The sequence below is a fragment of the Haemorhous mexicanus genome, chromosome Z (genome assembly GCF_027477595.1).
Source record: "Haemorhous mexicanus isolate bHaeMex1 chromosome Z, bHaeMex1.pri, whole genome shotgun sequence".
NCBI classification, from domain to species: Eukaryota; Metazoa; Chordata; class Aves; order Passeriformes; family Fringillidae; genus Haemorhous; species Haemorhous mexicanus.
In genome coordinates this window covers 81,711,432-81,738,798 of record NC_082381.1, presented here as the reverse complement: position 1 = coordinate 81,738,798, position 27,367 = coordinate 81,711,432, and the positions used below count along the sequence as shown (strand labels likewise).

General features: G+C 40.4%; 1 protein-coding gene across 2 annotated transcripts; it reads right to left on the bottom strand.

Moving 5' to 3' along the window:
• Nucleotides 1-228: 228 nt before the first annotated feature.
• KIF24 (kinesin family member 24) lies at nt 229-27,227 on the bottom strand. Of its 2 annotated transcripts, XM_059873115.1 has the most exons (15): nt 27,091-27,227; nt 24,746-24,828; nt 22,979-23,117; nt 20,817-21,444; nt 17,393-17,582; nt 16,039-16,136; nt 14,382-14,597; nt 13,150-13,237; nt 11,079-11,200; nt 9,448-9,553; nt 7,580-7,651; nt 6,815-6,924; nt 3,736-5,919; nt 2,723-2,816; nt 229-556 (listed from the first exon to the last, which is right to left on the bottom strand). In XM_059873115.1, exons 4-15 carry the CDS (start codon nt 21,428-21,430, stop codon nt 416-418), a joined length of 4,035 nt encoding a protein of 1,344 aa, XP_059729098.1. In that variant the 5' UTR covers nt 21,431-21,444; nt 22,979-23,117; nt 24,746-24,828; nt 27,091-27,227; the 3' UTR covers nt 229-415. The 2 variants fall into 2 exon arrangements, with proteins under 2 accessions (XP_059729098.1, XP_059729097.1); XM_059873114.1 differs by lacking the exon at nt 22,979-23,117.
• Nucleotides 27,228-27,367: the final 140 nt, after the last annotated feature.

Below are 27,367 nucleotides of genomic sequence, written 5' to 3'. Positions count from 1 at the left end.
TAACAACCCCTCTCTTTCCTGGCTTTTGTTTGCAAAGACTTTTCTGGGTAGCTTTTGAGCATTTCTGTTCTGACCTGTATCTGGCTTCAAAGTTATCTCCCTTGCTTGGTAACACAGGATTGCCTTTAACATGTGAGACGACTTGACTGCTACTTGGTGAGATATTTAAAGGCTGCTGAATTGTTACTGTTCAGAATGTGGCTTACTGGTATTAATGAAATACAAAGCTTATGGTGCCAATTAGTCATCTCTCATTTACTCAGAATTCTCTCCATCCTTACATAAAACACACGCTACTCACAAACATCAAACTAAAAACTATCCCCTACCACCCACACTCTGCAGCACCAAGTGCAGCAAAGTGCTGGCTGGGGTTTCCTGTGGCTGCTCCAGTGCATGTGCAAGCAAAGAAGGTCTAAACTGGTGGACGTGTTTGCAGTGATTTGTCAGTGCCAGGGGAGGCTGAACAGAGCTGAAGCTGGGCTCGCATTGTTTGGACACACTTTGACTTCAGCACCAAGATTTCATCCAGCGTGGCCGTGAAATTCTGAAAATCCTGGCAAGGAAGGCACAAGGAAACAGTAGGGAACAGTATCAGAAGGTTGAAAAAATCAGCATATTTTTCACACTGCAGTAACAGCATTCTGCAGACTAGTAGATAAAATCAGCATTTCCTTATTAAGTCACAGCCCTCACAGATGAAGGTCAGTGCCTCTAAATACCAAGGTTCACTGACTCTGGTAGTTTTATCTATTGGTGAAATTACAGCTCATGTAGTGCTTAAAAATAAAAATAAAGCAGCTGCTGTCACTCTTCTACTCTGGTTAGCTTTTCAAAAGTTTGGTACCAGGACTGGTCATCCGGTTTTACCATGTACTGAACTCTGTTCCTGACACCTCTCATGTTGGATTTGTCAATTATGAAAATAAATGGTGAGTTAGGCCACTATAGCCCAATCTTGAGACATGCAAGATGGGATTTATTTCCCATCTGGTCATGGGGCCACAGCTGCAGGTCTGCCATGAGCAATACTAGCACCGTATCCAGCCGCAGCCCAGGGAACTCTACCTTTCATAGCCATATGGATAAAAACCAGTATGGAACCGTGATTAAAACTGGAGTTTTAATCCTAGAGTTTTTTAAGTAGGGCTTGTATCAGTAAGGGAGCACTTGGACATGCTCTCCTCTCCAGCTGAGAGTAGTTTGGTGCCCTTGTTCACAGGTCTGTGCCTGAGAAGCTGGGACATGTCACCACCCCCAAGGCTGGGAAATTCAACTGCTATGTATGAAAATCAATCATGCAAAAGCTTATTTGGCAGTACTCCAGCTGTATCTCCTGCACTGCCTCTCTGTCCTGCAGGGAAATCAGGACAGCGATGAAGACTAGTCCAGCTGCTGTGGCATATTTTTCTTAAGCACTTTAAATATTACTTTGTTCAGTGTGTGTCTGATCTTGGCAGGAGTTTCTCCTGCAGCCAAAGTTTCATGGCTGGAGAAGTAGAAACCATCTGCAAATGGAAGGATAGAGGCTGATGCATGAAGCCCAAGTACATTTCATTACCCAAAAAAGGTCATGCTGTGAAATAAAACTACAGGGTATGTTATTCACACACTGCTGGGAGGCCTGGCAAGCTTGTAAAAATTCTGCTAGCCAGAAAATAACTGCTTGCTGCAAGGGGCAAATAAATGTGGGGGGAGAGCTGGTGTCCAGTGACTAACCAACTTAAGAAGAACAATCTCAGAAGATTAAAAAAAATTAAGAAGATGAAAGATAGCTTTGTTTCACTGCATTGTCTGCCACAAAACTAATACAGTTTTTATGTCTCCTGTGCTGCTTTGTGAACTGTATGTTATCTGTAAAACAGCATATGCAGCTGGAAATCACAGTGAATAAGCCACATGGTGGCCTCACTCCAAAGCCCCTGAGGGAAGAGTTCCCATACTTCAGATCTGAATTGTGACAGGAATTGAAATGGTTTGGTAACGCAGTGCAGCAATGGAGCTTGGCTTTACTGAGATGGTGAGGGAACTGGGAAGGCAGGAGTTCTCACTGGAAAATGTCCACAGTATGGATTTTCACATAGGTGTGACAGGCATCTGTTGGGATACAGGAGAAACAGAGACCTGGGATTGCCTAGCTAGCAGTGGGGCAATGCAGGTGCCAGTTTTTAGGTCTAGGGTACCACTGCCATCTGAGGCAAAGACAAGCCAAGAAAGACTCAAGTAACCAAAGCCAAGAGCATGTGAGGCACAAGCCACAGTGGTCAGAACAAGGCCCGGGTTGTTGGCACACCTGCAGTGTGATAGGCAAAGAGGCTCCCAGAAGGAAGAGCCAAATCCCACCAGTGTCCTGCCCTAGGGGTGTGCTCTGTTCTGTGGGATTGGCTTATTTGTCCCAGCCTGCAAGAACTGAAACATCACAGGAACAGATGGTCTGTCTGGTACAGTCTGCCCTGTGATGCAAGATAAGGGAAGGCTCTCTTATCAGAGACAAGGGCTTCAGGGCTGGCCTATCCATCTCTTGCTCCCTAAGGGCCTGTCAGAATGGAGACTGGCAGACACAACAGGCACTGAAAATGAGAGGCTCTCCCAGGACTAAGACAGGCTTTGGAGAAGGGCTTGAACTGACAAGGAACATCACACCACTAATTCAAGTTAATAATCTCTAAGATTAATTTATGCAGGTTCAACGGGTACCAAAACCATAATCTGAAACACTTACCATTGCTGACATCTGGTTTATCAAGCACTCCTCTTTGAAGCACAGGTGTGCCAGTTCATCCAGCTGCTGCTGATGAGCACGAATTAGAGTCTTTCTGATTAACAACAAACACACACTGGTTACACAGCTTGTAGTGTAATCACTCCTTGTAATCACAGCTGGCCTCAATAAACCTTTAAGAAAGAGGAGTACACCAGAGGAAGCCTTGCTGTCCTATGTCCCTGGCACTCAGGAAGGGCGCACTAGTGCTCTGTGAAGTGCAGAGGACTGCACTGGTGCGGACTTCAGGATGAGCTGGGTGACTGAGGGCTGCTCACAGAGGAGTGACCACAGCCCTTCCTTAGCACAGGCAGCACACAACTGCTTTTCACTGTAGGAGAAGCAAGAAGCACAACAATCGTCTAATTAATAGGTGAAATGGTTTGTGGCCATGAATCTGTAAGTAAATCCAGTGAGAAAAACAGGCTGAGCAGGAAGGCAGTGCTGCTGTTGATTCCTCTGAGCAAGTTTCACTGACCAACACTGTATTCTCAGTCAAGGGAATACAGTCCAATCCCTGGGAGCTGACAATGGCAGATCAGAGTACTCAGAAGCTTTATATCTACATCTTCAGTGACTGCTCAGCTGCTCTAGCAGCTTTTCTTTTCATTGATGAAACAGCTATAACCTGATTATTGGTAGAAGGTTTTGATATATTTTAGGTACTTTACAGCTTCTAGTCAGCAAATTAATTACTGAGAACTGCAGTTTCTATTATAATATTTATTCCTCTAGCTTTATCCTAGAAGCTTTAACATAATAATTGGCTTCCTGTGAGATTTTAAAATATCACTAAATAAAAGCAACCATATATTTTTAAGATAATTACTATAAATTACGATTCATCTTATAATTATTTAATAGAATGATTAAACATTGGTTTTTGAAGTACATAAAAGTAAAAAAAAGGGAAATGTATCACATGTCCAGATTTTCTAAGCTTCACTACAAACCTCAAGATGAGCAAGACTTACTGTGCCTTTTCTAGGGCTTCCCTCTGCCATTTCCCCATCTCTGGTGCAGCACTTGGAGCACAGCTGCTGGACACATGTGAGGGGCACTTTGCATTTGCTATTGGCTTATTATCTTTGGTTGCAAATCCTGCATCTGCAGCAAACGTCTCTTGTGTAAAAATACTCTGCTTTGACTTGTTTTTTAGTAACCCTGTCTCCTCATTGCCGAACGATGACTTGGCAGGCTCTTCAAGATGGGTGAGGTCCTCATTCCTCAGCCCTGGCTTGGGCTGCAGCAGCCGGCTGCTCTCCTGAGAGGGGGGCTCTGGCCTGGGGACGGCAGATCCAGCTGTGGATCCAGCTGCGGATGTTTCTGTCGGGTCATGCCCACCAAACAAACTGCGCCGGACTCCCTGCTTGGATAAAACTGATCCCAGGTGGCAGCAGCATGGCTTCACACGGCCACAGGTGGGTGGGAGCTTCTTTTTTGTGGCTTGAGAGGAGCCCAGCAGGGCACAGAGCCTTCCCCCGTGGCTGGGCTGCTCTGCCAGCTCCAGCATGCTGTCGGTCATAGATCTGCCCCTGGTGCATTGCCAGTCCTCGTCCTCAAATCTGCTCTGGGTGTCACTATCCGGCACCTGCTTCTCGCCGTGGGGCTTCTCTTGTTTGGAAGACGCTTTCTCTGTTTCAGTTGTGTCCTCACCATCAAGAGGCGACACCAGGAGTGGGGCCATGAGCTCGGAGGTGAAGTCTGAGGAACAACTGGAAGAAACAGAGTGGCTGACTCCATTTTTTCGAGCTTTCCATTTTACACTGCCTCCTGCAAGACCAGCCTTTTTAGCCAAAGTGGATTCTTCCTTCTCCTCATGCTGGAGTTCAAACTCTTTGCACTCTGGAGTTCCTGATTTCAATACAGGAGATACATACGGGGATGAAGCATCCTTTTCTGGAGTTAAGGTGGCTTCGCTGGAGTAAACAAGACGTCTGTGTTTGGACTTGTATTCTTTGTGATCATCTAGGAAGTCCTTGTCATTTCTCCAGGTGCAAGCAGGATCTTCCTGCAGGCAGTAAGGTTTTTCTGCAGTATTGCTTGGAGGGAATTCAACAGCTAAGTCATAGCTCCAGTCTGCAGGAGTTTTGCTGCAGCCTGCATTTTTAAAGGATTCCTCTGCTTCTGAGCTACCCTCACTACAATCCCAGCTGTCATCTAATCTGTGATCTTCCACGGGTACTGAATATTTAAAAAATAAATCCTGCCGCTTTTGGCCTTTTTGCTCTTCTTCGGTTCCTTGCTCTCTTTCATGAAGAAAAAATGAATGTTGACTGGATTTGCTGTTATTTCCTCTTTTCACACTCTTTTGACTACAGACAGGTGAGAAAGAATCTTCACTGAAATCACTGTCATCCAGATCTTCCTGCTCTTTGCGCTGCCCTTCAGTCGGAGGAAGGTTCAGCTCCTGCTTCACTTGAATCTCCTCGGGCTTGTACTGCATTAAAAACCTCTCAAGGGGTTGATAGTTCAATTTTTGCTTTAGAATAGGGGGTTGCTGAAACTGCTGGTGATAAAGACGTAAATGCTCTTCCCTTTCTTTCTGATAAGGAGGCAGATATGTCCATGGTTCAACAGACTGTTTAGCAAAAGTATTTCCCCATTCCTGTTCGCTTTGGAGATTGCCATCTCCAAAGGAATTATCTTCATTAGGAACATATTGTTTCTGAAGAGGTTGCACTGTCTGAACTTTCAGGCACTGGACAGGCGTTCTGTTTTGCATATACTTGTCTTGCTGGCCACTCTCTTCTGTTTCTGCTGCGGCAATGAAATCCTCTACCGAGGAGCTCTTTTCAGAGAGGGGGGATAGATAATTTTTCTTCAGGGGATTTGTTATTTCTAGGACTCCCTTAACTGGGGTGGTGTGGTGGAAGCAGGGAGTGCCGGTATCTCCTATGTAGGCATGTCCTTTGCCAGTTCCCTTGGGGGTAGAGGTAAGAGGGACACCAGGTGGCTGGAGCGTTGCAGGATATGCCTTTGGTTTTGTAGCACTTGAGGGATGCTGTAGGCCTAGCTTCACTTTCTTTGGAGAGCTCTTTTCCCCAGGAGGCAAAAAGGGAGTGCCTGGGATATGCTTTGGAGATACATTTCCAGCTTTGCGACGCCTTTTTGTGACAGGTGTAGGATATCTAATCCCTTTCTTCAGCTCTTTGACCCTGTAAAGAAAAGGCTGGATTTAGAAGATGTCATGCTTTCAGATAAATAACGGCATCTTCAGAACAAATTAATGCTTTTACATACTAAGACTAAATATTGAATTCAACATCATGGTTTGTTTTCTGTCTATGATCTTCACAGGTATCAAAACCCTTCTGCTAAAATGCCTGGACTTTTGGAAAAATCTATAGCAGTCTTTTTAAGCTCTTCCTTGAGCAGTGCGTAATGGATCAAATGAGTGGAAATGGCCTCAGTTTCAGTGCAAATGTATTTCCACACATTATAATGCAGCAGAACCAGCTGGTGTTTTCCACAGCACATCACAGAGCCCCACAAGACTGAAAGTAGGACTTTTAAAGTAGTTGCAGTGGGGCTTCTTAGCTCAGGTGATGTGCACAGGGCTGAACTGCTCCTGGATCAGAGTCAGCAGTACAGCTATGAAGAGCTGATTAACTGGTATCACCCTTTCCCCTCCACCCTGACCCTCAAGTCGTCTCTTGTCCTTTTAAGACCAGCATTGCATAGCTTGTAATTTACTTCCTGCTCTGTAGGAGGGAGGGTGAGGGCCTTGCACACATTCTAAGTAGAATCAAAATACAAAAATTAATGAAAACTTTTGATTGCTAAGGTCAGTAAACCTGCAGTTACAGGGCACACAGTGATATTTTCATCACTGAAAGCAGCCATCAGAAAGTACTTACAAGACCCAAAAAAATTTAAGACAAAATATAAGAGTTGGAATAAGTAACGATTTTATTAGCTTTTAAAAAATTCTGTTTCTTGCCTAAATGGACGTTTTCAATTCAACTATAATAAAATGTAACGGCAAGCATCATGCATTACTTTTTTACTTTGTGATTTTCACCGTGGCAAGAACTGAGTTTCACCTCCTACCTGTCAGCATATCGCAGAGTGTTTAGGGTGTGCTCTGCAGCTAGGTTGCTCGGTGAAACATTGGCTATCATACATGTCTTGGAATTGCCAATGAAAGAGTCTTTCAGCACCTAGGGTTTGAAGGAAAAAGAAATTGGGTTCTTAGCAGTTCATGTCTCTTACACATCCTGTAAATTAGCAACATCTACAAAAGAAATTCAACATGAGGTAGTGGCTTTTTAATTTTTTTTGATAAATGTAGTCCTCTTGCCTCAGTTTTTCTTGCCTTAATTTATTTATAGTTTAAAATTAATACAAGTATTAATTAAGGCTCTAAACAAGCCCTTGTTCCAGATGTTGCAAGGGTGCCAATATGGTTTGAGGAATAAAGCAGAAGTTACAGCTGAAGTAAAGAACTATTGATGAAAGCTCCCAGGACAGTAACTGAATAGAAGATGAAAGATTATTTTCAGACTGTGGGGAGATGGATGGTAACTCTGTATTAATCTGGATGGTGGTGTTTGGGGTTTTGTTTGGTTTTAGCTCTTGGCTTGTTTCTTTTTTTCCCATGCCAGTCCCCATTGTTGGCTGGAAGAAATTGGCAGTTTGCTTTAATTCTGTGATGACCTTTAAAATTAAAATTTACAAAAGCTGTGCATTTCCTCTCTTCCTCAAGAGAGGAAGAAGTTACTGAACTATGCCATCTATTTATTTATTTATTTGATTTTTTGCTTATTTTTGTCCTCAGCAGGGAAACCTCTCCTCTTGCCTTCCTGCTCATTTTACCAGAGTTAACTTGCTTTGCCGGAAAGGAGTATGCGCTTGCTCCTGATCCAATGCCCGAATGCATTCCTTTAGCTACCAAGAGAAAGAAAAAACAGAAGGGGAAAACAGATCAGTCATGCACTGGCAAGGAGCTGAACAGCATCAAACCAAGCCTACCCAGGTCCTGTGTCACTTTGACTCCTACTATGTGTTGTCCCTTGCAAGGTCAATTTGTGCCCAGCCTGATGGCTCCGTGGGCAGCACCAGATGCAAGGAGCAAGCACACACATTTAGCACACATGGACCTCCACAAAGTTGCTGCCTGCACTATATCTAGCTGGTCTGAAGCCAGACTGGGTGTAGCCTAGACTATGCTGCAGCTTGCAGGGCAGGTGTACCCAAAGGACAGAGCTTTTTGAGCTACCTCTCTTATTTTCTTTCTTGTCAAGACAGCAGATTACAGTATTGTCATGGTGATACTGCCATCAAGCATTTACAGCCTTTCTACATTTTACTAACTCACACTGAAAACAAGACTTATTTCCACTTTCACAGCATTTTATCTAAGACTACCTGTAACAAGTCAGAGATTGAACTATTGTAATTCTTTAGTCTGGCTCTCATAGTTGCAGTGTCTGAAAGTCTTCCACTTGAAAACCACATGAATATTCAAACCAGCAGCAGACTTGAGATCTCATGGGTTAAAAGGTCTAAAGAGAGTGTTATGATCATTGAGGCCAGAGATAGATTTTACAGGCTGCAGGTTACAAAGATTTACCCAAAGCTACTTTTTATATTTTATTCAGTCACTACTTGTTGACTGTCCAGGTATCTTCTTAATTTCACACAATACCAAAAATGTACAGACTCTGATTTTACAGTTTGTTTTAAAAGAATTTAATGGGCTTAGGAGTCTTGGGAATCACAGAATTGTTTAGGCTGGAGCAGACCTTCAAGATCAGACTTCTTTCTACAGAGGTACCAACTCCTCATGACACTCATTTATTTACCAGCAAGTACTCAAGAAAGCACAAAGTACAGAAACACATTCACTTCACAGGCTGCCTGCCCAGCACAAACGCTAATACTCCAGTGCAGGAAGAGCCTCTGTCCCAAAGAGCATCTACACTGCCAAAGCAGAGCAAGCCACTTCCTATTTACAACACACTAAGAGGTACAGCTGTGTGCAGACTTCTGCACTGCTGGGTCATACTCTGGAACTTGTATCACCTTCAGCCTCACCTAGAGAAGCCCCCAGCCACCACTCAGCTCCACCTGTTTGCATTACAGGAGATGCAGACCTTCCTGCAGCATTTACACTTACATGCACTTCTGCTTTATCTTAGATGGCATTTTTCTGCTCCTTCATCCCTCTTTGCCTCACTAAGGACACTTACAAAGACAGTTTGCCCCAGGAGTGCATTTCTTCCTGCTCCTTTCTCCCCATACATAAACTGATCATTTTTGTGCTCTTAAGTCCTTTATTCATGATTTGAAGGAGAAGCCTAAGTGGTTAAAATAAGTGGCAGGAACAGATGTGCTTTTATGAAACAAACATGGCAATTCCAAGCCAGCACTCTTTAGAAGGGACAAAACCTTCTATATTAAATATGGGACACTTATACTACACCTAACATTGTCCATGCTATGTTTACCTATCTGGCAGTAAGAATGGATTAAAAATACTTAATTTTTTTAAGGATATATCCTCCTTCTCAAATTGTTTTTCAGTCATGAGACAAATTAAACTGAACACACTTGGTAAGTACCTTGGTTATTTCTTCCTCTTGATGGAATACATGTACACATTATTCTGTGGTTCGTTTTTATCCTAAAACACATGCTAGTAATTAAATACAAAACTTTCCCTAGACATAATAGTAGCTTACTGCCAAAAGACTTTGGTTTATTTCTGCTCCTTCCATTTTTGTTTGTCGATCCGTTTCTTTGGCATCAGCTGCTCTTTCACTGCCAGCCAAGTCAATGAATGATATCCTAGAAAAAACAAAGTTGCATTTATCTTAGGGGCTTTTTTTCCCCCTCTTCTTTTTTTCTTTATTAAACCAGCAGGGTGCAACACATGGCATCAGAAGAGTGATTAGAAATAACTTTTGAACAACAAGAAACATCCACTGAAAATATCTGAGATACCAAAATAAGCACAGGAGCAGGAACCGTGTCAGAGCATTTAACATTAAATAATAGAAAGCGTAGTTACATGTGATGACAGTGCTCCACAGTTTAATGGATAAGCTGTGTAAAGTACAACACATTAATCTCTCCAGATAATCTCCGTGTTTGCAGTTTCCTAAGAACAGGGCTAAAAGAAATTTTAAGTGTTTTGATTTCTCCTTCCAGGTAAAACAGACAACTGCCATGTCAAATGGGAATTCAGGACAATAGGAACAGAAATTTCCAGTGCAGCAAGTAATATACTGAGCTTTCAGTGATCCCTGTTGTTTCTTTCCACAGAACTCCATTACTCCCTTTCACACTCCCTAGCTCTGGGTGCCAGCTGCTGTACTGACTGTTGCACTGTATCTTTGTCTTTGTCCTTCCTCTATTTATTGGCACATCTTGGCACCCTTCCCTCAGTTCAGCTCCATCTCCCTTTCAGACACACAAACCCCCCCCCCACCAGTTCAAATGCCACACCTACCTAAACCTCTATACTTTTATTTCTAAGCCTGCCTGTTCTGTCTTTTCCTCTCTTCAGTGTTTGCAGCTCTCCCATTTTGCCTTGTGTTCAAAATCAGGCAGGCTTACTGGGAAAGAAGACAGTGTGGTAGATAATGGAAGGAGGTGTTATCAGGATTTTGTGATACTTGGCAGTAATGCAGATGCACAGATGTTCCTCCTCAGACCTATTTCTTGAGGTTGTTTACTCTGGAGAAAAGATGACTGAGAAGAGGTACAATTCATTTTTGAATACATAAAGTGGATGCCACAAGAGTAAGTAAACTGCTCTTTCTGTCTGCTGCAGATAGCATCAGAGTCACACACTCAAATGATCATGGAGGTTTATGTCAGGTACTCTGATTCTTCTGGCCAAAGGCAAACATCTGTTGTGGAATCATCTCCACCTGGGCTGGTCATCCCACACTACCTTTGTAGTCAATTACAGGACAGAAATGCTTTGAGGGGCAAATGCACCTGACATAATTTACTGCAGGGATCCCAGAATTGGCAATTTCATTCTACTGACTTCAAAGGTGGTGGATTCACATGTGGATAAGTACACTGCAGGTGTCTACCTTTAGCCAAATTAAACACTGAAGATGAGGGGATGGATTTGATTGTCAAACTCCTTCACTGGAAATGTGTATGAACAATTTTGACAAAGCTCTCGCAGACGTGCCTAAAACATTCTCCTTGGAAATAGAAAAAGGACTGTGGAACTTTTCGTAGTGCCTTTTAACCCTGTCTTTTAACTCACACTTGTGTACTAACACCTCCTCTTTGTCTCTTGGATGTCCCTGGGCTTGACATCAGCACTGAGCACTTCTGCTTCCGGTCTTACCTTCCAAATGCCCTGTTGGTTGTGTCTTTAATTTGAATTTGGATGATAGCATGAGACCGAGAGGAATCTGAGTTGACTGCAGTAACTCCTGTGCTACGTTCTTTCCCCCCCTTCAAAATCACCTGCAAAATAAGGGGGACAAAATCCAAATGAACTGTAAATAAAACCACAATCTCTCAGAGAGAGATCTTGTCCTCCTATGGTGAGGAAACATTGTGAGGAAAGGTGCATTACAGCCTTAAGATTTGGTGCAAGGCAGTAGAGGTAGACTGGATCCCTTCCAAATATTTCTTTCAGAGCTTTGTGCATGGACTTGCTTGTAGTGACACTACAGAGCTTAAAGAGAACACTGCAAGTAGCAATCTGTTGCATCACACACTCACTCATATTTACAAAATATTCAATTTATAAAATTAAATGCTTTCTTATATTGCTGGCATACTTTTCTAGTACTACAGATACAATCTAAGAGACTTATGAGATTGACCATTTTTTGTGTTCTTTTAAAATTTTACTTTCCGTGGTAGTAGACGAGTACAGTTATCCAGAAACTCACACACAAATTTATGAACTGCCAAAACCTTTCTAAATTTCCAAAACTAAAAAAAAATTATGCCAGAGTAAGGAACAAATTTAAAAAAATAATTATACTCAATAAAACAGTGAAACAAGAAATCAAGGAAGGAAGGCAAGGCAGAAGGATAAAGATTCCTTCAAGATACAAATCTGGACAATTCTTTAAAGGACTGTTGTAGAAAGTCTAACATTGACTGCAGCAGGGCATTCATAGAAAAGCCATTAATTTTGCTTCTGGCTGCAAGAACAAATCAAAATATTGTCTAGCAAAATCAATACATTCTCAGCTGATAGATGTGAATTATTCATGATTTTCAGTGGCCAGTTCTCAATAAGTAACATAACCACCCACTGCAGCTTCTGATCTTTATATCAGTGCTAAGTGAAGATAATTTCTGAATCAAAGCCAACATCAATGAGTAGTGACTAACCAGGGATGCATTCAAAGCTCCATATGATATATTTCCATATATCTTTTGCAGAATACTCAGAAGTTCTGAGTCAAGCCAGTGACATTTCTGTGTTCAAAAGAGCCTATGAAAAATGTATTTTTTCCCTCCAGGATATCTGTAAAAATTAAGTAATTTAATAGCTCTTCTGTGTGTGGAATGTGATAATGCCAAGGAATTACAAATCAACCATATAGTAAATTTGCACTCTTGCAGAAGCATCACCAGCTTGTCCTGAAGCTTGGAGTTAATGGGAAGATGAGCAACTAAATTAAGTGCCATATCAGTGGACAACACTATGATAATTTTAATGAGCCAGTTACATTATCAGGCACTTGTAATTGACACTTCCTTACCAAAAAAAAAAAAAAAAAAAAAAGAATTAAGCTATGCAAAGTCAGGCTAAATAGAAAGTAGATTTAATCAGTTTGCTTGCTGCAGGACAATACAGAAAATTTGCCAGTGGCCTTTTAGGGCTCAGCCAGGTAGGGAAGAAAACTGAAGCCTTGTTCTTGGTGAATGTTAGCTGCTGTTTAAAAATCTTAATTTTACCTGGCTGTTATCATGCACACACATAAGCAGCATTTTAAACCTAATTCAGACAAAATATCTCAGTCTTAAGTATTTTCTAATGTCTGTTTCTAATAATTTTCAAATTTACATATTTTGTGCAAAAACCACATATCTTTTATATACAAAAATCTAAGTTCATAGACCCACAAGATACCACACTGGGAGAAAATACATATCCAGCTTTCAAGGTCCCTTACTGGGACACTATTTAATTTCTGGAATCTTTCCCTATGGAATGGCAGCAGAAGCGACAGCTGTGAATCAACTACTTGCATGAGGCTAACACAAGAAACAGCTTAATTAATAAAGACACTTTTAATAGAGCCCCTTGGTGCCCTGCTGGGGTTGCCAATTTCAAGGTCTTAAACAGGAACATACGTTTGTGCTACACAGTAAATAATCTCTGTAAGTGACACACCTCACAAATAAGCAAATTGGGCTGCAGAAGACAAAGAACAAATACCAAACATTACCTCCAACAGCTCATCTACAGAATCCACCTGAACCTCCCGCAGTCCAACTATCTGAACAACATGCTTGCCATCTTCTCTTGCAAAAAGCCTGACAAGAGAACAGTGTAAAAAAGAAGATATCTGAAATCTTAGAAAGCAACAATGAAAACACGTCTCTTGCCGTGACACTGAGAAAAAGCAATCAAGGCTACTGACAGGGGAGAGGCCCTGCTGTCATTAATTTATTTTCAGAGCTGAAGAGGTACTTAAATTTTAACAAGTACCCCTGATATTTTTCACTGCTAAAGAGACATCACCAGTGCATTTCTGCTAGTTCAGGAATGTAATAAACCAGGGAAGTAAATTCCCACGTTTACATGTTAGAGTTCCTGTCTCCCTTTAAACTACATCTCAGGCTCCTCTAAGTCATCAAACTGTAAATTTTGTTCTGTTCATATTCTAAGGATTTTTGCAAAGGATTTTAAAGCAGCTCCTCCAGCTTTAGAGTCATATTTCAGCATCACCTCCAGAGGCTTGCTGGGCTGAGTCACTGGGCTTCTAAGTAAAGGTGCCCAGGGAGAAGGTGAGCAGGCTCTGCAGAGTCCAGCACGTAGGAGATTAACAGGATCTTCAGAGACTGGACCGGCAAGAGCCAAATCCCCACTGGCACAGCAGGAGGGACAGCCAGAGTTTATGCTTGACCTGGGAAAGACAAGGATTCCACAATGGTTGACCCATGGCAGGCTGTCCAAACAAGTTGTGAATGTCCCATGCCCAAAAACGTTCAAGGCCAGGTTGCAAGGGGTTTGGAGCAACCTGGTCTAGTGGAAGTTGTGCCTGCCCAGGGCAGCAGGGCTGGAACAAAGATGATCTTTAAGGTTCCTTCTCAAAACGTTCTATGATTTTAAGACAGGAACTTCTGGCCACAAGAAGCTTGTTCCTCTACCTATGGATGTCCAGCTGTTATCTTATTACAGTGTAAGCAAGAGCCTGAGCTTGTATCTCAAACCTAAGTCCTTATTTTTCCCCCAAACAACAAACCAGGAGTCCCTATCAATGTCACAGTATCTACTGTCAGATCTCACTATCCTCCGCAAGTATCTCCTGTGAACAACCCTAATTAAATATGTAACATTTACTATAAAAGCTAGTATGTTAAATGTAATCACATGAAAACAGTAATTGATTTCCAAACAGTAACAAACTGATTCACAACCGAAGGCTTATAGGAAATCACGTTTTTACTTAAATACCTTTTCCTTCCATTTAGCAGGTCATAAAGGTGTCCACAGTAGATCTCATAAAAGCTGATCAGAACCACTTGCTCTTTCCTGGATGGTGATGCTTCCAGGTGCCTAAAGATGTCCTGGGCAGCCAGGGCATAGAGTCCTGGGTTCCGGTGATTCCCTATCATGGTGTAAGTCTTGCCAGCACCGGTCTGCCCGTATGCAAAGCAAGTTGCATTGCCTCTGTGAAGACAGCATATCTGTTTAGTGCCACATCTGATTCATTCACATCTATTAAATAATATTCTGCAATGCTGGTATCTATCTATAGCGGCTCCTTAGCAATGAGGTTTGGTCTGCTACCCTCTCTGGGAAACTGTAGAATGCTTAACAATGATTTCCAAGTATACCCTTTGGAGATCTGATGTGTCACAAGGTGCTGGCTCTCTTCTTTTCCTTTTCCTTTCCTTTCCATTCCTGGAATTTTCCTGGAACTTTCCTGGAACTTTCCTTTCCTGGAACTTTACTTTCCTTGCCTGGAGCTTTCCTTTCCTGGAACTTTCCTTTCCTTTCCTGGAACTTTCCTTTCCTGGAACTTTCCTTTCCTGGAACTCTCCTTTCCTGGAACTTTCCCTGCCCCTCTTAAATAAAATACTTTGTACCTGGCTCAGTACTCCTGGCTGAGGAATGGGTAAAGATGTAGGGCTGCAGTAATCACAGCAAACAATTTCTTGCCAGTTTAGATTGCAGACTGGCCTCACCATGGTGTCAGATTAAATGAATGCCAGCAGGAGGGATGGAAAAGTAAAGAGAAAGCTGGGAAAAAATAGCATAATTTCTTCTGGTGGCATTACTGGACTAGCTGTAATGTGAATTGTGGCTTTAGTGATTATTACACAGCAAGGTATGAGCCTCATTCTCCTTTCTCAGTTTCCTTTTCTCAAGAGTATGATACTCTATCTTTGTTGGTGACACTTGGAAACTTTCAGCAATAGAATGCTCCATTTCGTTAATTTTCAGTATGGATATGTAATATTTTCCTTCAAAGACTCAAAAAAGTAATTATATTCAAGTATATATATATATATATATAAAAACCTTGCATAGCAATAAGATGTCTCCTGTAAAGCCACCATAAATTTCCCATTAATCAGGAAATATGTAATTACAACTAAACCTCTAAGCAAATATAAATCAGTAAAAATAAATCACAAGGTTATTCATAATTTCTATTACCTTGTGAACTGTACAAATACATGTAAAAATATCTCTCAGTAGTCTCAGGAAAGAGGTAACATTATTTCTCTGCAGATAAGCGTGCTCTGCCACACAGGAACCTTTGTTAGAGTGAAGATGAGAGCTCAGAAATCCTGGGACACATGTTTTTCTTCTAGGCTGACTATGCTGTCACTTTGTTGCAACTGAGGTTCAATTTAACCTTCTTCTGTAACTGAGATTTGTCATTTAGCATGAAGAAAGTTTTCCCTTTTTATTTTTGTCTAAATTGCAATCAAAGATATTCTGATTCCCTTTTGAAAGGGGGAAGGCATGTGGCAAACATGGAAGGCACGTGAAATGAAGGTACATTTCAAAAGATGAAAAGCATAAAGCAAAATTCAGGCATACACATAAAATTGGAAAACAACAAAACAAAAAATAACCAATATAAGCACTGATGCCCTACCCGTTAAAAATATGCTGAATGAGAGGATAAGCTGTCTTCATGTACACATCCTCATTGGTACATGACTCCTCGAAGACTTCATCAAAATAAAAAACATGCTGAAAAACAAAGATAATCTTTACGTGAGAATGAATATGTTTCACTTCCCCTCTAATTCCATTCAGAGGTAAAATGAAACAACAGAAGTCTTTCCAGTGACATTATATGGCTTTGGATCAGGTAGAGAGTGATCTAGCACACTTAATATGCAGCACAACTCATGCAGGAACACACAACTCAAGAGATTCAGGGTAGGGGAAAAAAAAAAAGGAAACAAAAATGCCTCAATTTCCCATCATTCTGAAGCTTAACATACCAGAGCCTTTTAACAAGAAACAAAACGGAAAAAAAAGCTAATTAAAGAAAACCTATTCATGAAATGAATCAGCCTACAGATGTATTGTCAGACTGTAACAGTAAAAAGAACTGAGAGTCGACTCTTGACTCTCTCAAAATTAGTTCTCACTTGTGACTTGGTGAGTGATTAATTGTCTTTGTTCTTAAAAAGTTTTGTGCCAGAGAAGAAAGACGCTGCTCCTAAGCAAAGCTTCATTGTCTGAACTCAAAAGGGGGCAAAAAAATCAAAACTTCCCACACTCCAGATCAGACTCAAAGAAGCAGGGTCTGTGGAAATGATTCAGCACATGTCCCACTATAAAATGGGGCACATGAACTGGGCCTGAGAGAGATCTGAAATTTTACCAGATACTCCAAGCAGTTGTTGCTAAGGCCCAGATTGTAAAAATAACAGTCAGAAGAGCGAGAATAGCTTGCTGCCTCTACAAATCAGTTCTGTTCCTGGTGCTGTCAGTCACAAGTGAGAATTTGAACTATGACAGCGCAAAGTATTTGGGATTAAGAGACAAAGACAAAAGGGAACTAAATTTTCAAAAGCATTTGAGAAAAATGGAAGGGAGGGAGGGGATGAGGGTGTGTATGATTCATTGAAACAGACCTACAGTGCTGAAACAGTGGAAAGGGAACTCCTCACTGAAGTACCCTGAAAAGCCATCAGCAGGCACTTCTCCTGCAGCAATGGCATGTAGCAGAGGACTTATTTTGCCACATACAAAGAAAGTTGCAAGAGACATACTTCTAGACCTTAAAATTCTGGGCTCAGGTTTGCTGGCACAGTCTGGCATAAATCAGAAGCAACTCAAATATAGACAACTCTGAGCTAAATCAAAAGCCCACCACCTATTTCACTATAAGAAATACTAACAGTCCTTTTCTGTTTTCCCTCATGGAAACTCCAGCTTTATCCTTCCATGCAAGTGACTGGCCCATAAACACAACCTTCAGTGATGGATGTTACCTGTAAAATGTATTGTGTAAGATCAACTGCCTCCTTCTTCTCGTGGAGAAGCAGGGTCTCCTGATCTTGCACTGTGATTATATTTGCTTCCCCACGTCTCTCCTCCCTCAGGCAGAGGGGACGTTTTCGGACACACACTCTGATTTTTTCACTCTCTGTCCATGGAGTCTCTTTGTCGTAAGTATTGGATCTACAACAATAATGGAGGTCCACATTTTAAAACCAAGTTACAACAGAATCTAGAATATGCCTGAATTTGTTACATTTATCACATAATGTTTCTATTGTTAATGCCTATAAGAAAACTCCATAACACACCTCATTTTTACATGATGCAGTTTCTGATGCTTTTTCCTAAACAGATTAATGCTTCCTGTACGCTTCTGTTACAGGAATAGTTATGTTTGTACAGCAACACTCCTGAACTTGCTGCTGAACTGACATATTTTAGTTGTACACAAACACGAGATGGAAGCTGGCATAATATCCAAGGTAACGTAATGAAATTTAATCTTGTGAAATTATTTGCACTCATGATTAGTCACTTAATCATGTACAATGAAAGTATGAATAGATCTTGAAAAGGAAAAGATAACAATACTTAGTTGTTTTTCCTCTCATGCTGGACTTTTTTCTTCCCATTATAGACTGTCCAACTGGTTACAAGTAAATGATTCAAACTAGCAAATGAGTTAGTATCACCATGTTCCTGTTCAGCTGAAAAAAAAAAAAAAGTACTTATCTCATCCTTGCCTCCCCTTTGGTCTTTTTTCATAAAAAGGTTATGTGGTTTTACACCATAAACAAAGTTGTGCTCTTATGTTTCAGCAATTTTATTTTAGTCCCTTTCCAGACACCTCAGAAACAGGAGGTAATTTCATGTTTTACTGATTAACCTGCTGCGTACAGCAGTTTGTGAATAGAATAGACTTGAATTAACCAAAGTGTATTCAATATATCTCTCCCTTCTTCAAGCTGTCTTCAGCCAAATCAGTAACGATTTTCAGCCTGGATTTGCATTTCAAATAATCAAGCCCCAACTTGCCCAAAAGCAGTGTTTCTGCCACACTGTCCAGGTGACAAAATCTCTTAGCATAGCAACTGAAAACTCATATGTACCCGTTGTCTAACAAATTGTAACCCCCAAGTTACTCAACACTTCATTAACATCCACAGGCTTGTGGTATCATTGCTGTTGTGCTCCATGTCCCCAGAAGCAGATGAGATGCAGATTTAAATCTCAAGATATGTCTTTGAAGACCACACACAAGCAATCTTCACTTGTCACTGGAGTCCCTTTAATTTTAGTACAACTTTCCTGTGCAGTCCACAATCAGGCTGTGCATTTAGATGGAAAATTCTTTTGTCGGAAAAGAAAGGCAATGACACTTGAAATAAGATGCTTCATAAGCTGGTGTGAGCTTATGCATATCACTAGGCACCAAATCTTGTCCAACAAATTATCAGAAGCTCAGAAGTTTAACTCTTATGCCAGAGGGTGTAGTTGGTGACCTGCAGCAAGAGCCTGTTGTGCTCTAAGAGCTTGAAAGCAGAAAGGATTGCAGAATTTGGAGGAAAAAAAAAACTTGAAAATTTAGAGACTCTGTTAATGAGAAAAAAGGAATAAATTTTTGGTAGTATACAGGAACATTTTGTTGAGTATATTTCATATGGGAATAGAATGCATATTAATTCTATACGCTGAACCCAAAGTTTGTATTTCTTATTAACTCTTTTAAAATATAAATTGTATTTTATAATAAAATAATTTTTCATTACTAGGAAAAAAAATCAAACAACAGTCATGACACAGATCATCAGGAATCTGATTAAATAATAGGTCAGAAGGACAATTATGTCTTTGCATAATCAAGTTATTTGCTGTGGGCAAGTTCAAATAAATGTGAACATATTAAAATAGCTCTTTGTCTTTCTGCTATCTGAAATCATGTCTGTGTTTTCCAATATTTCCCATAGGTGAGACCAGGTAAGCCTTACAGTGGTCAAATCACAAGGTGCCATGGGAATGGATGGATTCAGCAAAGCAGTTAAGCATTTGCAAGACAGGAATCACAAACCTGAGTGCATGCATGCTGCCTCAAGCCTGCCTGAAATGCACAACTCTCCAAACATGAGAAAATTAAGTTGAGGCATATCAGGAGGAGGATGCAGCAAACCCACGAGATGAGCCATAATGCTTGGTACAGAAGAATGTGCTTGCAAAAGAAGAGAACAAGGAAAGAGAGAACAATGAAGAACATGTCTCTATTGCAGGATTAAAAATCTTTAACTCCTTTCCTTTAGGCATTAGGTTTAATAATGTATCGTTTTTAAATTTGCCAGCATTATAAATCCTGGCCTTTTAGCTGCACATCAGCTCATCTTCCAGAAGAGACAGAGAATGCACCCAGGTATCAATATATGTTGGAGGCTAGTGCAGTTCTCCAGAAGGTGGGAATGATTTTTTTTCCAGGCAAGGAGTTATAAACCTGTCTTGCCTTTCACAGTTTAAGTGCTCTACTCACTATGTCATCTTAGTACTTTTCCACCGTGGCAGCAGCATGTATCTCTCCAGGCTATATGCACTCCAGGTGGGAGCTGTAATTGACACCTCAACTCCATGGATCTTTCACTGAATCAAATCTTTCTCCACAGCCTTCCCAGACCAGACCTAACTTCATAAAACTACCTCTTTCCATCGCATATTAACTACCATGACTGCATTGCAACAAGCTAGATACTGGTATTATGTGTGCAGAGGCGTACGTGCACTGCTGGTGAATCAGGAAAAAAATATTTAGTGCTTTAAAAATGTTGCCAGGGTAGATTTACCAGTGGTTCATGATAAACCCGGCCCTTCCAGTACCAAACACCGGGAAAAGTATGGAAGTTAGAGATCGTATGCCTAGGGAGCAGCTGCAAGGCATCCCTCTCACCACCAGGTCTGTAACCCTCCCCAGCTGTATTCATTTTGCTTCCTTTTAAAGCTTCAGTTCAGAAATTTCTTTATAAACAAATATAGCCATCACAGCCTGTATCCTCTTTACCAAGAAAAATTGACAAATTTAACAACAGGCAATGCTGTATTTTGGAAAAATAATATTTTAAAAAATAGTCCCATGGAAAGACAAAGACTGGCTCAAATACCAAGAAAAGAAAGCCTTAAATCCTGAAAGACAATAAAGACTATTCTTAGACAACCTTGGTGAGTAGCAGCTGGTCAAATTCAGATGATTCCTTCTATAAGACTCGGAGAGTTGGAAATGCCTATTAATATCTCTCTTGTCTGTAAGACTTGGCATTGCTCTGCAGTGCTTGGATTGCTTATTTGGAGGTGAGGAAGACAGATTCTGCTCCACAATTAAGAAAGAATCAATTATGATTAACCTGAAGCATTAGCAAAATAAAGGTGAGTGATTATTACCTGATACAGGAATGAGGTAGTCCATAATTATACCCTGAAATATGAGTCACTCTTTGTACAATAGGAACTTCAGAATCACCCAGGAGAGGAGCAATATCATCAGAAACTGTTGGACAGCTGAGGTCATTTTTTGTACCTATTCCAGGAATATTTAGATCTCTTCTAGTTAATCTGATTGGTTCTGGATTGTGTGGTGGGATGTGTCCCAGCATTTCCTCTACACTGTCCTTCTCTTCATTGGCACTGAAATCAGCTGACTGATACAATTCCGGTTCAGAGTCTTTAACTGTTCCATCATTTTCTCCACAAAAGGACTCGAAACGCAGCTGTCTACGGGGTCCTGGCTTGGTCACCTGAGGCTGAATGAAAAGGCCACGTGGTTGAAAATCCTCCTTGCTTAAGTCTGCAGTGCCTTCTTGTAGTGTAATTTTGATTATTCTAATGAGCTGGAAAAGACGTTTGCGGTCATTTATGTCATGGACCCCCAGTTTGGTGTAATCTTCCATGGAAACCTCGGCAAGCTCATCGATTTTCTGAAGACCAAAGGCAGCAAAGTGGGGATAGTACTTTTCAAGTCCTGCTTCACAAAGGCATTCATAAAGGCACGATGCCATCTTCAACCTAGAGCCTACAGGAAATCAAACAAAATAAACATTAGAATCATATGAAACATCACATCTGACAAAGTTATTAATGAAGAAACTGCATGTTTCCTGATGCCATAACTTGCAGTTAGGCTAGAAGCTTGTTTAACTCCAAGTTTACCATACACTAGACTGACAAACACTAAAGAAAACAGGAATAACAACAATAAAGTAAAACATGAAACACATATTTTATTCATGAAACTGTATTTTAAAATTATATACAATACACAACATGTAAGAAATGCACAAGGCAATATTACTCACTGGCACAGAGTTCCTACACGCCTGATGTCTACTTGATGAATGCCACAGCTACTGAAACCCTGTCCTCAAGCTATAGAATGTAAAATGCCTAATTTTAGACAGTCAATTGAATATCAAGGCACATGGTCTAACATGGTTCAGCTACTCCTGGTTAACTAACCAGAGGAGAAAAAATTGCACCTGTCCTCACCTCAAGCTGCCTAATTACGACCATTCATCTTATAGATGAACTACAGAAAAGCTGCTGTTTTGTTGTGTACCTTTCTCTTTTATGTCATGAATCCTCTGACCATTTCTGAGTCTCCTTGACAGAAAAACCAAAAAACAATTCTGCAAAATGTGAAAGACAGCATTTCTCTAAATCTATATATGCCACTGTAATGCCATACTTGCATTCTTGGGAAACCCAAAAAAGAAACATGAATCACTGAAAAGTATGCCCCAAATCCCCCAACTTCTTCACTTATGTCTTACTGGCAATGCATGGTGCAGCTGTCTGTATCCCGATGGATTAATATCTGCAGATATTTTTACTTCCTCCATAAAACACAAAAATGATAGCACTTCAAGTACTTGCTGCCCACTGCCTTCTCATATCTTTGTTCAGTCTAGGACCTTAACAAATACTGCTCTTACTCATGTTTGGAGGTGACAGTAAGACTCAACAAAAACAAGTTATTTAAGTTTTCCTCCCTGTAGTTTAGGGTAGATTCTTTGTGAGGATTTTCAAGGCTCTCTACAATGACATTATAGAAGAAAATAAGGTCATCCCCAAATTGGAGTCCATGTCATTAATTAAGACATTATGTTGAAGTATTAACAACAATAAAATTATATGGATTAATATATAAAGTTGCTTACTGTGTAAGATACTACAGAGGCCAAAATGTACAGTAGAGAACATTTAAAATTACTTACAGTCCATGTTTTAGGTAAAATTATGAGATTCAACAACAATGAACTACAAGACCAAAAATTCACAAGTCAGTGAATTTATTTAATGTGTAGATAAAGTGATTCTGAATCCTGAGGTAAAGTTAGAGTCACTGCTGAGGCTGATAGATCTTGGGGGGTGGAAATCAAAACTGACAGAGAGGACAGCAAACCCAGAGATCAGGAAGACTAAATACCATATATGTGCCAGGGTTTCACAAGCATTCACTACTTGAAAACCTCTCTAACATTTAAAAACACACAGGAACCTGAGACTTAAATGAAAGGAATACATTTTGGAAAAATTCCCTTTCTTACATAAGGTAGCTTAAGATGTAAAACCAGTACAGGTGCTGTGCAACTCTCAGTATGCACTGCCATGAGAAGCTTCTTCGGTTTGATGAAAGGAGCAGCTAGAACCCAAGGCCAAGATATCAATCTCAAAAATGTTGAGAATCTGTTAAAGGCAAAAATATTCAAATAAATTTACCTTGTCTACTCTCTATCTGCATCCTAGATTACACCTGCATCTTTATATATCCTTATATTAAATACAGAGCGTCCAAGGACCCTAATTCAGTGACAACCTCTGTTCAAATTATAATGGTGAACACAAGAGAGAGAAAAAAGAATAAAAAGGAAAACAATTGAGACACTTTCTAAAAATAGAACAGCAGACACGGGAAGAGAATTACAAATTTGAAGGTCAAGGTTCCAATTAAAAATGAAACAAAAATATATTTAAATAGCTAGAAATAACAGATTGTCATTGTATGGAATGACAGTCAGAAGAATTCTCGGCATTAGGAAATCCAAATAATGTAGGTACTGCAGAACCTACAAGAGCAATGTAAGCAGCTTCTGTGGCTAATTAGCTAAGGCTCTGTGCCATGTGAAAGCAACTAAATGGTTTCTTAATGAGACCGGCCTCTTAATGAGATTTGAGATCTGCCTTTCCAGATAGAATAAATCTTACTGGATCTAGTAACTCCACCAACTCCTTTTTGACAGGACAGGAATTTCACAAGTGAGGGAAAAAAAAAAACACGTTCACTAATAAAGGAGTAACAAATTAATTAACCACAGGGAAAAAAATTAGGGGTTGGCATAACGAGAGAATCAGCATTTTTCATCACTTTGAAACTCATGAGTAGACAATTGCTAAAATATTTTGTGTGGTTCAAACATGAAAGAACTCAGGGAAAACTGCAATTGCCAATGAAACTCTTCTCATCTTTTGATCACTGATGCTCTAAAAAAAGGGATATCATTCTCCTTATTGAAAGAATACTTCAATTCATCCAACCCTGGATGAGAGATCTTTGTGTCCGAGGATGCTTTTCGTAACAGATAAACAATTCATCAAAATAAATTGCTTTGTGAAAACCAAGAAGAGGTTTTCAAGAATCCTAAATTGTTAATGCCATCTTCTGGCAAAAAAAAGGTAGAAGACTTTTAGTCTTGCAACAGCCAGATTTCCTCAGTTATTTGTTTGCTCACCCATGAGAATAACATGTCATGGGGCAGAAAAACATACCATTCTTCACTGTGGTATCTTCATATCAAAACATAGGCCTTGTTCCCCATAAAGATTTGGATAGCTTCAATGAAAACAGGGTTGAGATAAAAGACCAGGAATTCTTGAAATAGTTGGAGATAACATGTTTTGAGAAAGAGGTGAGTGTGGAGGTATAATTCTCCATGTGCACCCAACCTGACACCTCTATGTGGCAAACGTGAGTTCTCTACAGCTTGTTTCTTATGCCAAGATGTTTTAAAAAGATCTTAAAAGGCTTCCAGGTGCTGGTAATGTGAGAGTGCTTATTGTAAAAAAGCATTAGAATTATATACAAAAGGGACAAGTTTAGCCACAGAATTAGATTGCAGTTTGTCATAAGAGAACTCTTCCTCAGCTTCAGTATTAGAGGTTTTCCAAAGGTCATAAACATGATGAAAACAGAAAGGTCAGGTGTAAATAATAAAAAGGTGTAGTTACATTTTCTGTCCTGAAGGAAATTAACTTACAACAAAATTATGCTCTAGGAGCTGACTCTTCATTTTTAAATGGTTTTAATTATTAATTACCTCTTTCACAAGATCTTTTCCTTCTCAATGCGATTTTCAAGGTGGAGAAAAGGTCTTCAAAGGTGCTTGGTGAGTGTCAATCACTGTGTATAAAATAAATGATGTAAAAGTCCCATAGAGATTATTTTAAGAATAAAGCAGCCTAGAACCACTATACCTTGATCATTATTAACTTCTGATTCATTAAAGATCTCAGCACCCCATTTATTTGAGTAACTCTCACATGTCCTGTTATTCCACTGTAGCTCACTCATATTGACCAGACAATTTTAGATGATTTAGAGTGACAATTTTAGATTTAGATGTTTTCCTGAGTGTGAACAATAACCACTGAGAGAGAACACAAGCGTCATTATATCTACTCTTTAATTTAGGGAAATAAAGTGAAGAAATTTTACATGACACTCCTATAAATGCAAATGTTACATTTTGTCCTGCATATAGACTAAGGTAATCACTCTGAATCATAAAACTTGGCCTGATTATGAAAAAATTTTATTACTCAAGATTTTCAAGGGTATTTGATAAACATAGAAATTGTTAATCAGCATACAAACCATAAACACCACCTTACTTTCTGTGTAAACCATTGTCCTCTACAAGTACCTTATAAAAATAAAACTTAAGAGCTTTAAAAGTTTGCAAATGTGTGTAGCAGGTGGGTGTTTTCTCCTGGTAGCATCTACAGCAGTACACTGTACTAATTACTTGAAACCATTTTACCCCAAAAAAGACTTCAGCACTTCATCACAGGTTCTGGCCATGCCAAAGAATTTGCAGGTTTCTTGAAGAAAAGAATGAATAGGGAAAAGGGAAAGGTATTAATTCTTGTCACTACCCATCCATCTTCATCCCTTATTCATTTGAACATTAAGCTCTTTTTTTTAAGGTGATCCAAAGCCAAACCTGATTTAACCCTCCAGAAGTGAATGGCTAATTTGCTTTCCCAGAGCACCACACAAAATGCTTTACCTTTAATCATTCTGACCCCATTCCTTGGGAATTAGGGCATTCCTGTGAAGAACAGGGTCAAGCTGCTGCTGCACTTTTTTAAGACAAGCTCCACAATAGGAGATAATCTGTTTTGTAAAATGAGCCCAAAATTTTAGTTTAATGCAAAAAGTAGGGATCTGCGAAGCTGTGGTTGACGTCGTAGCAGATCCCTTTGGAAGATCATGGGATTACTCTACCCTGCACGTAAACAACAGGGCATTAAATGTTCCACTGCTCCTTGGAACAAGTGTTCAGCTGTTTTGAAGCTGGACACTGACAATGGATAAGCACTTACAGCTTCACTACAGCAAAAGTAACTGGAGAGGAGGGAATAGTTTTAATGCTAGATGTTTTTAAAGCTATTTTACAGCTGGAGCTTGACACCGGTCTGCTGCTTGCAGCAACAAGTAAGAAATGGGGGTTCCCTTTACCGCTGACATACCTTGAGGAAGTTAATAAAACAATTAATGTCATTAAAACTGCCTTACAAACAACTAAATTTTGGGGATTATTCTGCTTCCCCAGAAAGCACTTCAGAGTATTGTGTTGCTCTATCCATACTGATTAATGTCATTAAAACTGACTGACAAACAAATAAAAATTGGACATTTTTTTGTTTCCCCACAAAGCATGTCACAGTATTTTATTCCTCTCTCCATACTAATTATAGCCTGGTGACCTCAGCAGAAGAGGCCCCATCCTGCAGCTGATCCCAACAGCTGTCAGGAACAGCTGCATGGGGAAGGGGAAGTGTCCAGTATTGGGATACTGAATATTGGAAGTGTCCAATATTCAACCACGTGCAGAGAAAATAACCCACGAGTTATGGCAAGGTGCCAATTATTTGAAAACAGTGCCTGAGCTCATCCTCCCAGCAGGGTTCACCAAATGCCCCTCACGGTATCTTTTATAATTTCAAAGTTTTACTTAAGTTTTAAAATATACAAACATAAAAATATATATTTCATAGATATTATATAAAATATATTTAAAATAAATTTTGAATAGTAATTAAGTATTTATGTATTTTACACAATGCATATAAATATGTATTTTTAATTGCACTTACAAATTTCACATGTTATATAGATTACATGTGCTACCTGTAAAATATATAAAATACATAACTGAAAAATATTTTATAATTATAAGAATTTAGCTAAACAAACCGCCACGCGTCCGGACTTGCACCGCGTGTCTGAGGGGGGGACATGTCTCATCCTTCCCGGAGCTGTCCCACCACGGCTTTTCCCCGTCTACAGCCCGGTGGGGCCGGTCAGGGCGATGTCCCTAGAGCCCTCCCTGACCCAGCTGTCCCCGTCCCCTCAGGGCTGAGGTCCCCTCTCACTCACCGGCCGCGGCGCCGCTCGGCGGCGGCCATTAAGCCGCGTCTCCATGGCAACAACGCTTTTCCCGCTTCAAACGCCCGCGCGCAGCCTCGCGCGCAGAGCCAGCCAATAGAGAGAGGGCAGAGAGAAGGGTAGGGCACTTCCCGGCCGCGAGAGGCCAATCCGAGGCCTTCTCGAGTATGAGGGCGGGGCCTAAGGGAAGGCTGAGGGGCTGGACGAGAAGGGAATGGCTACCGGCCTAGGCGCTGCCGCTGCGATTGGTTAATTGGCTGACGCCAAT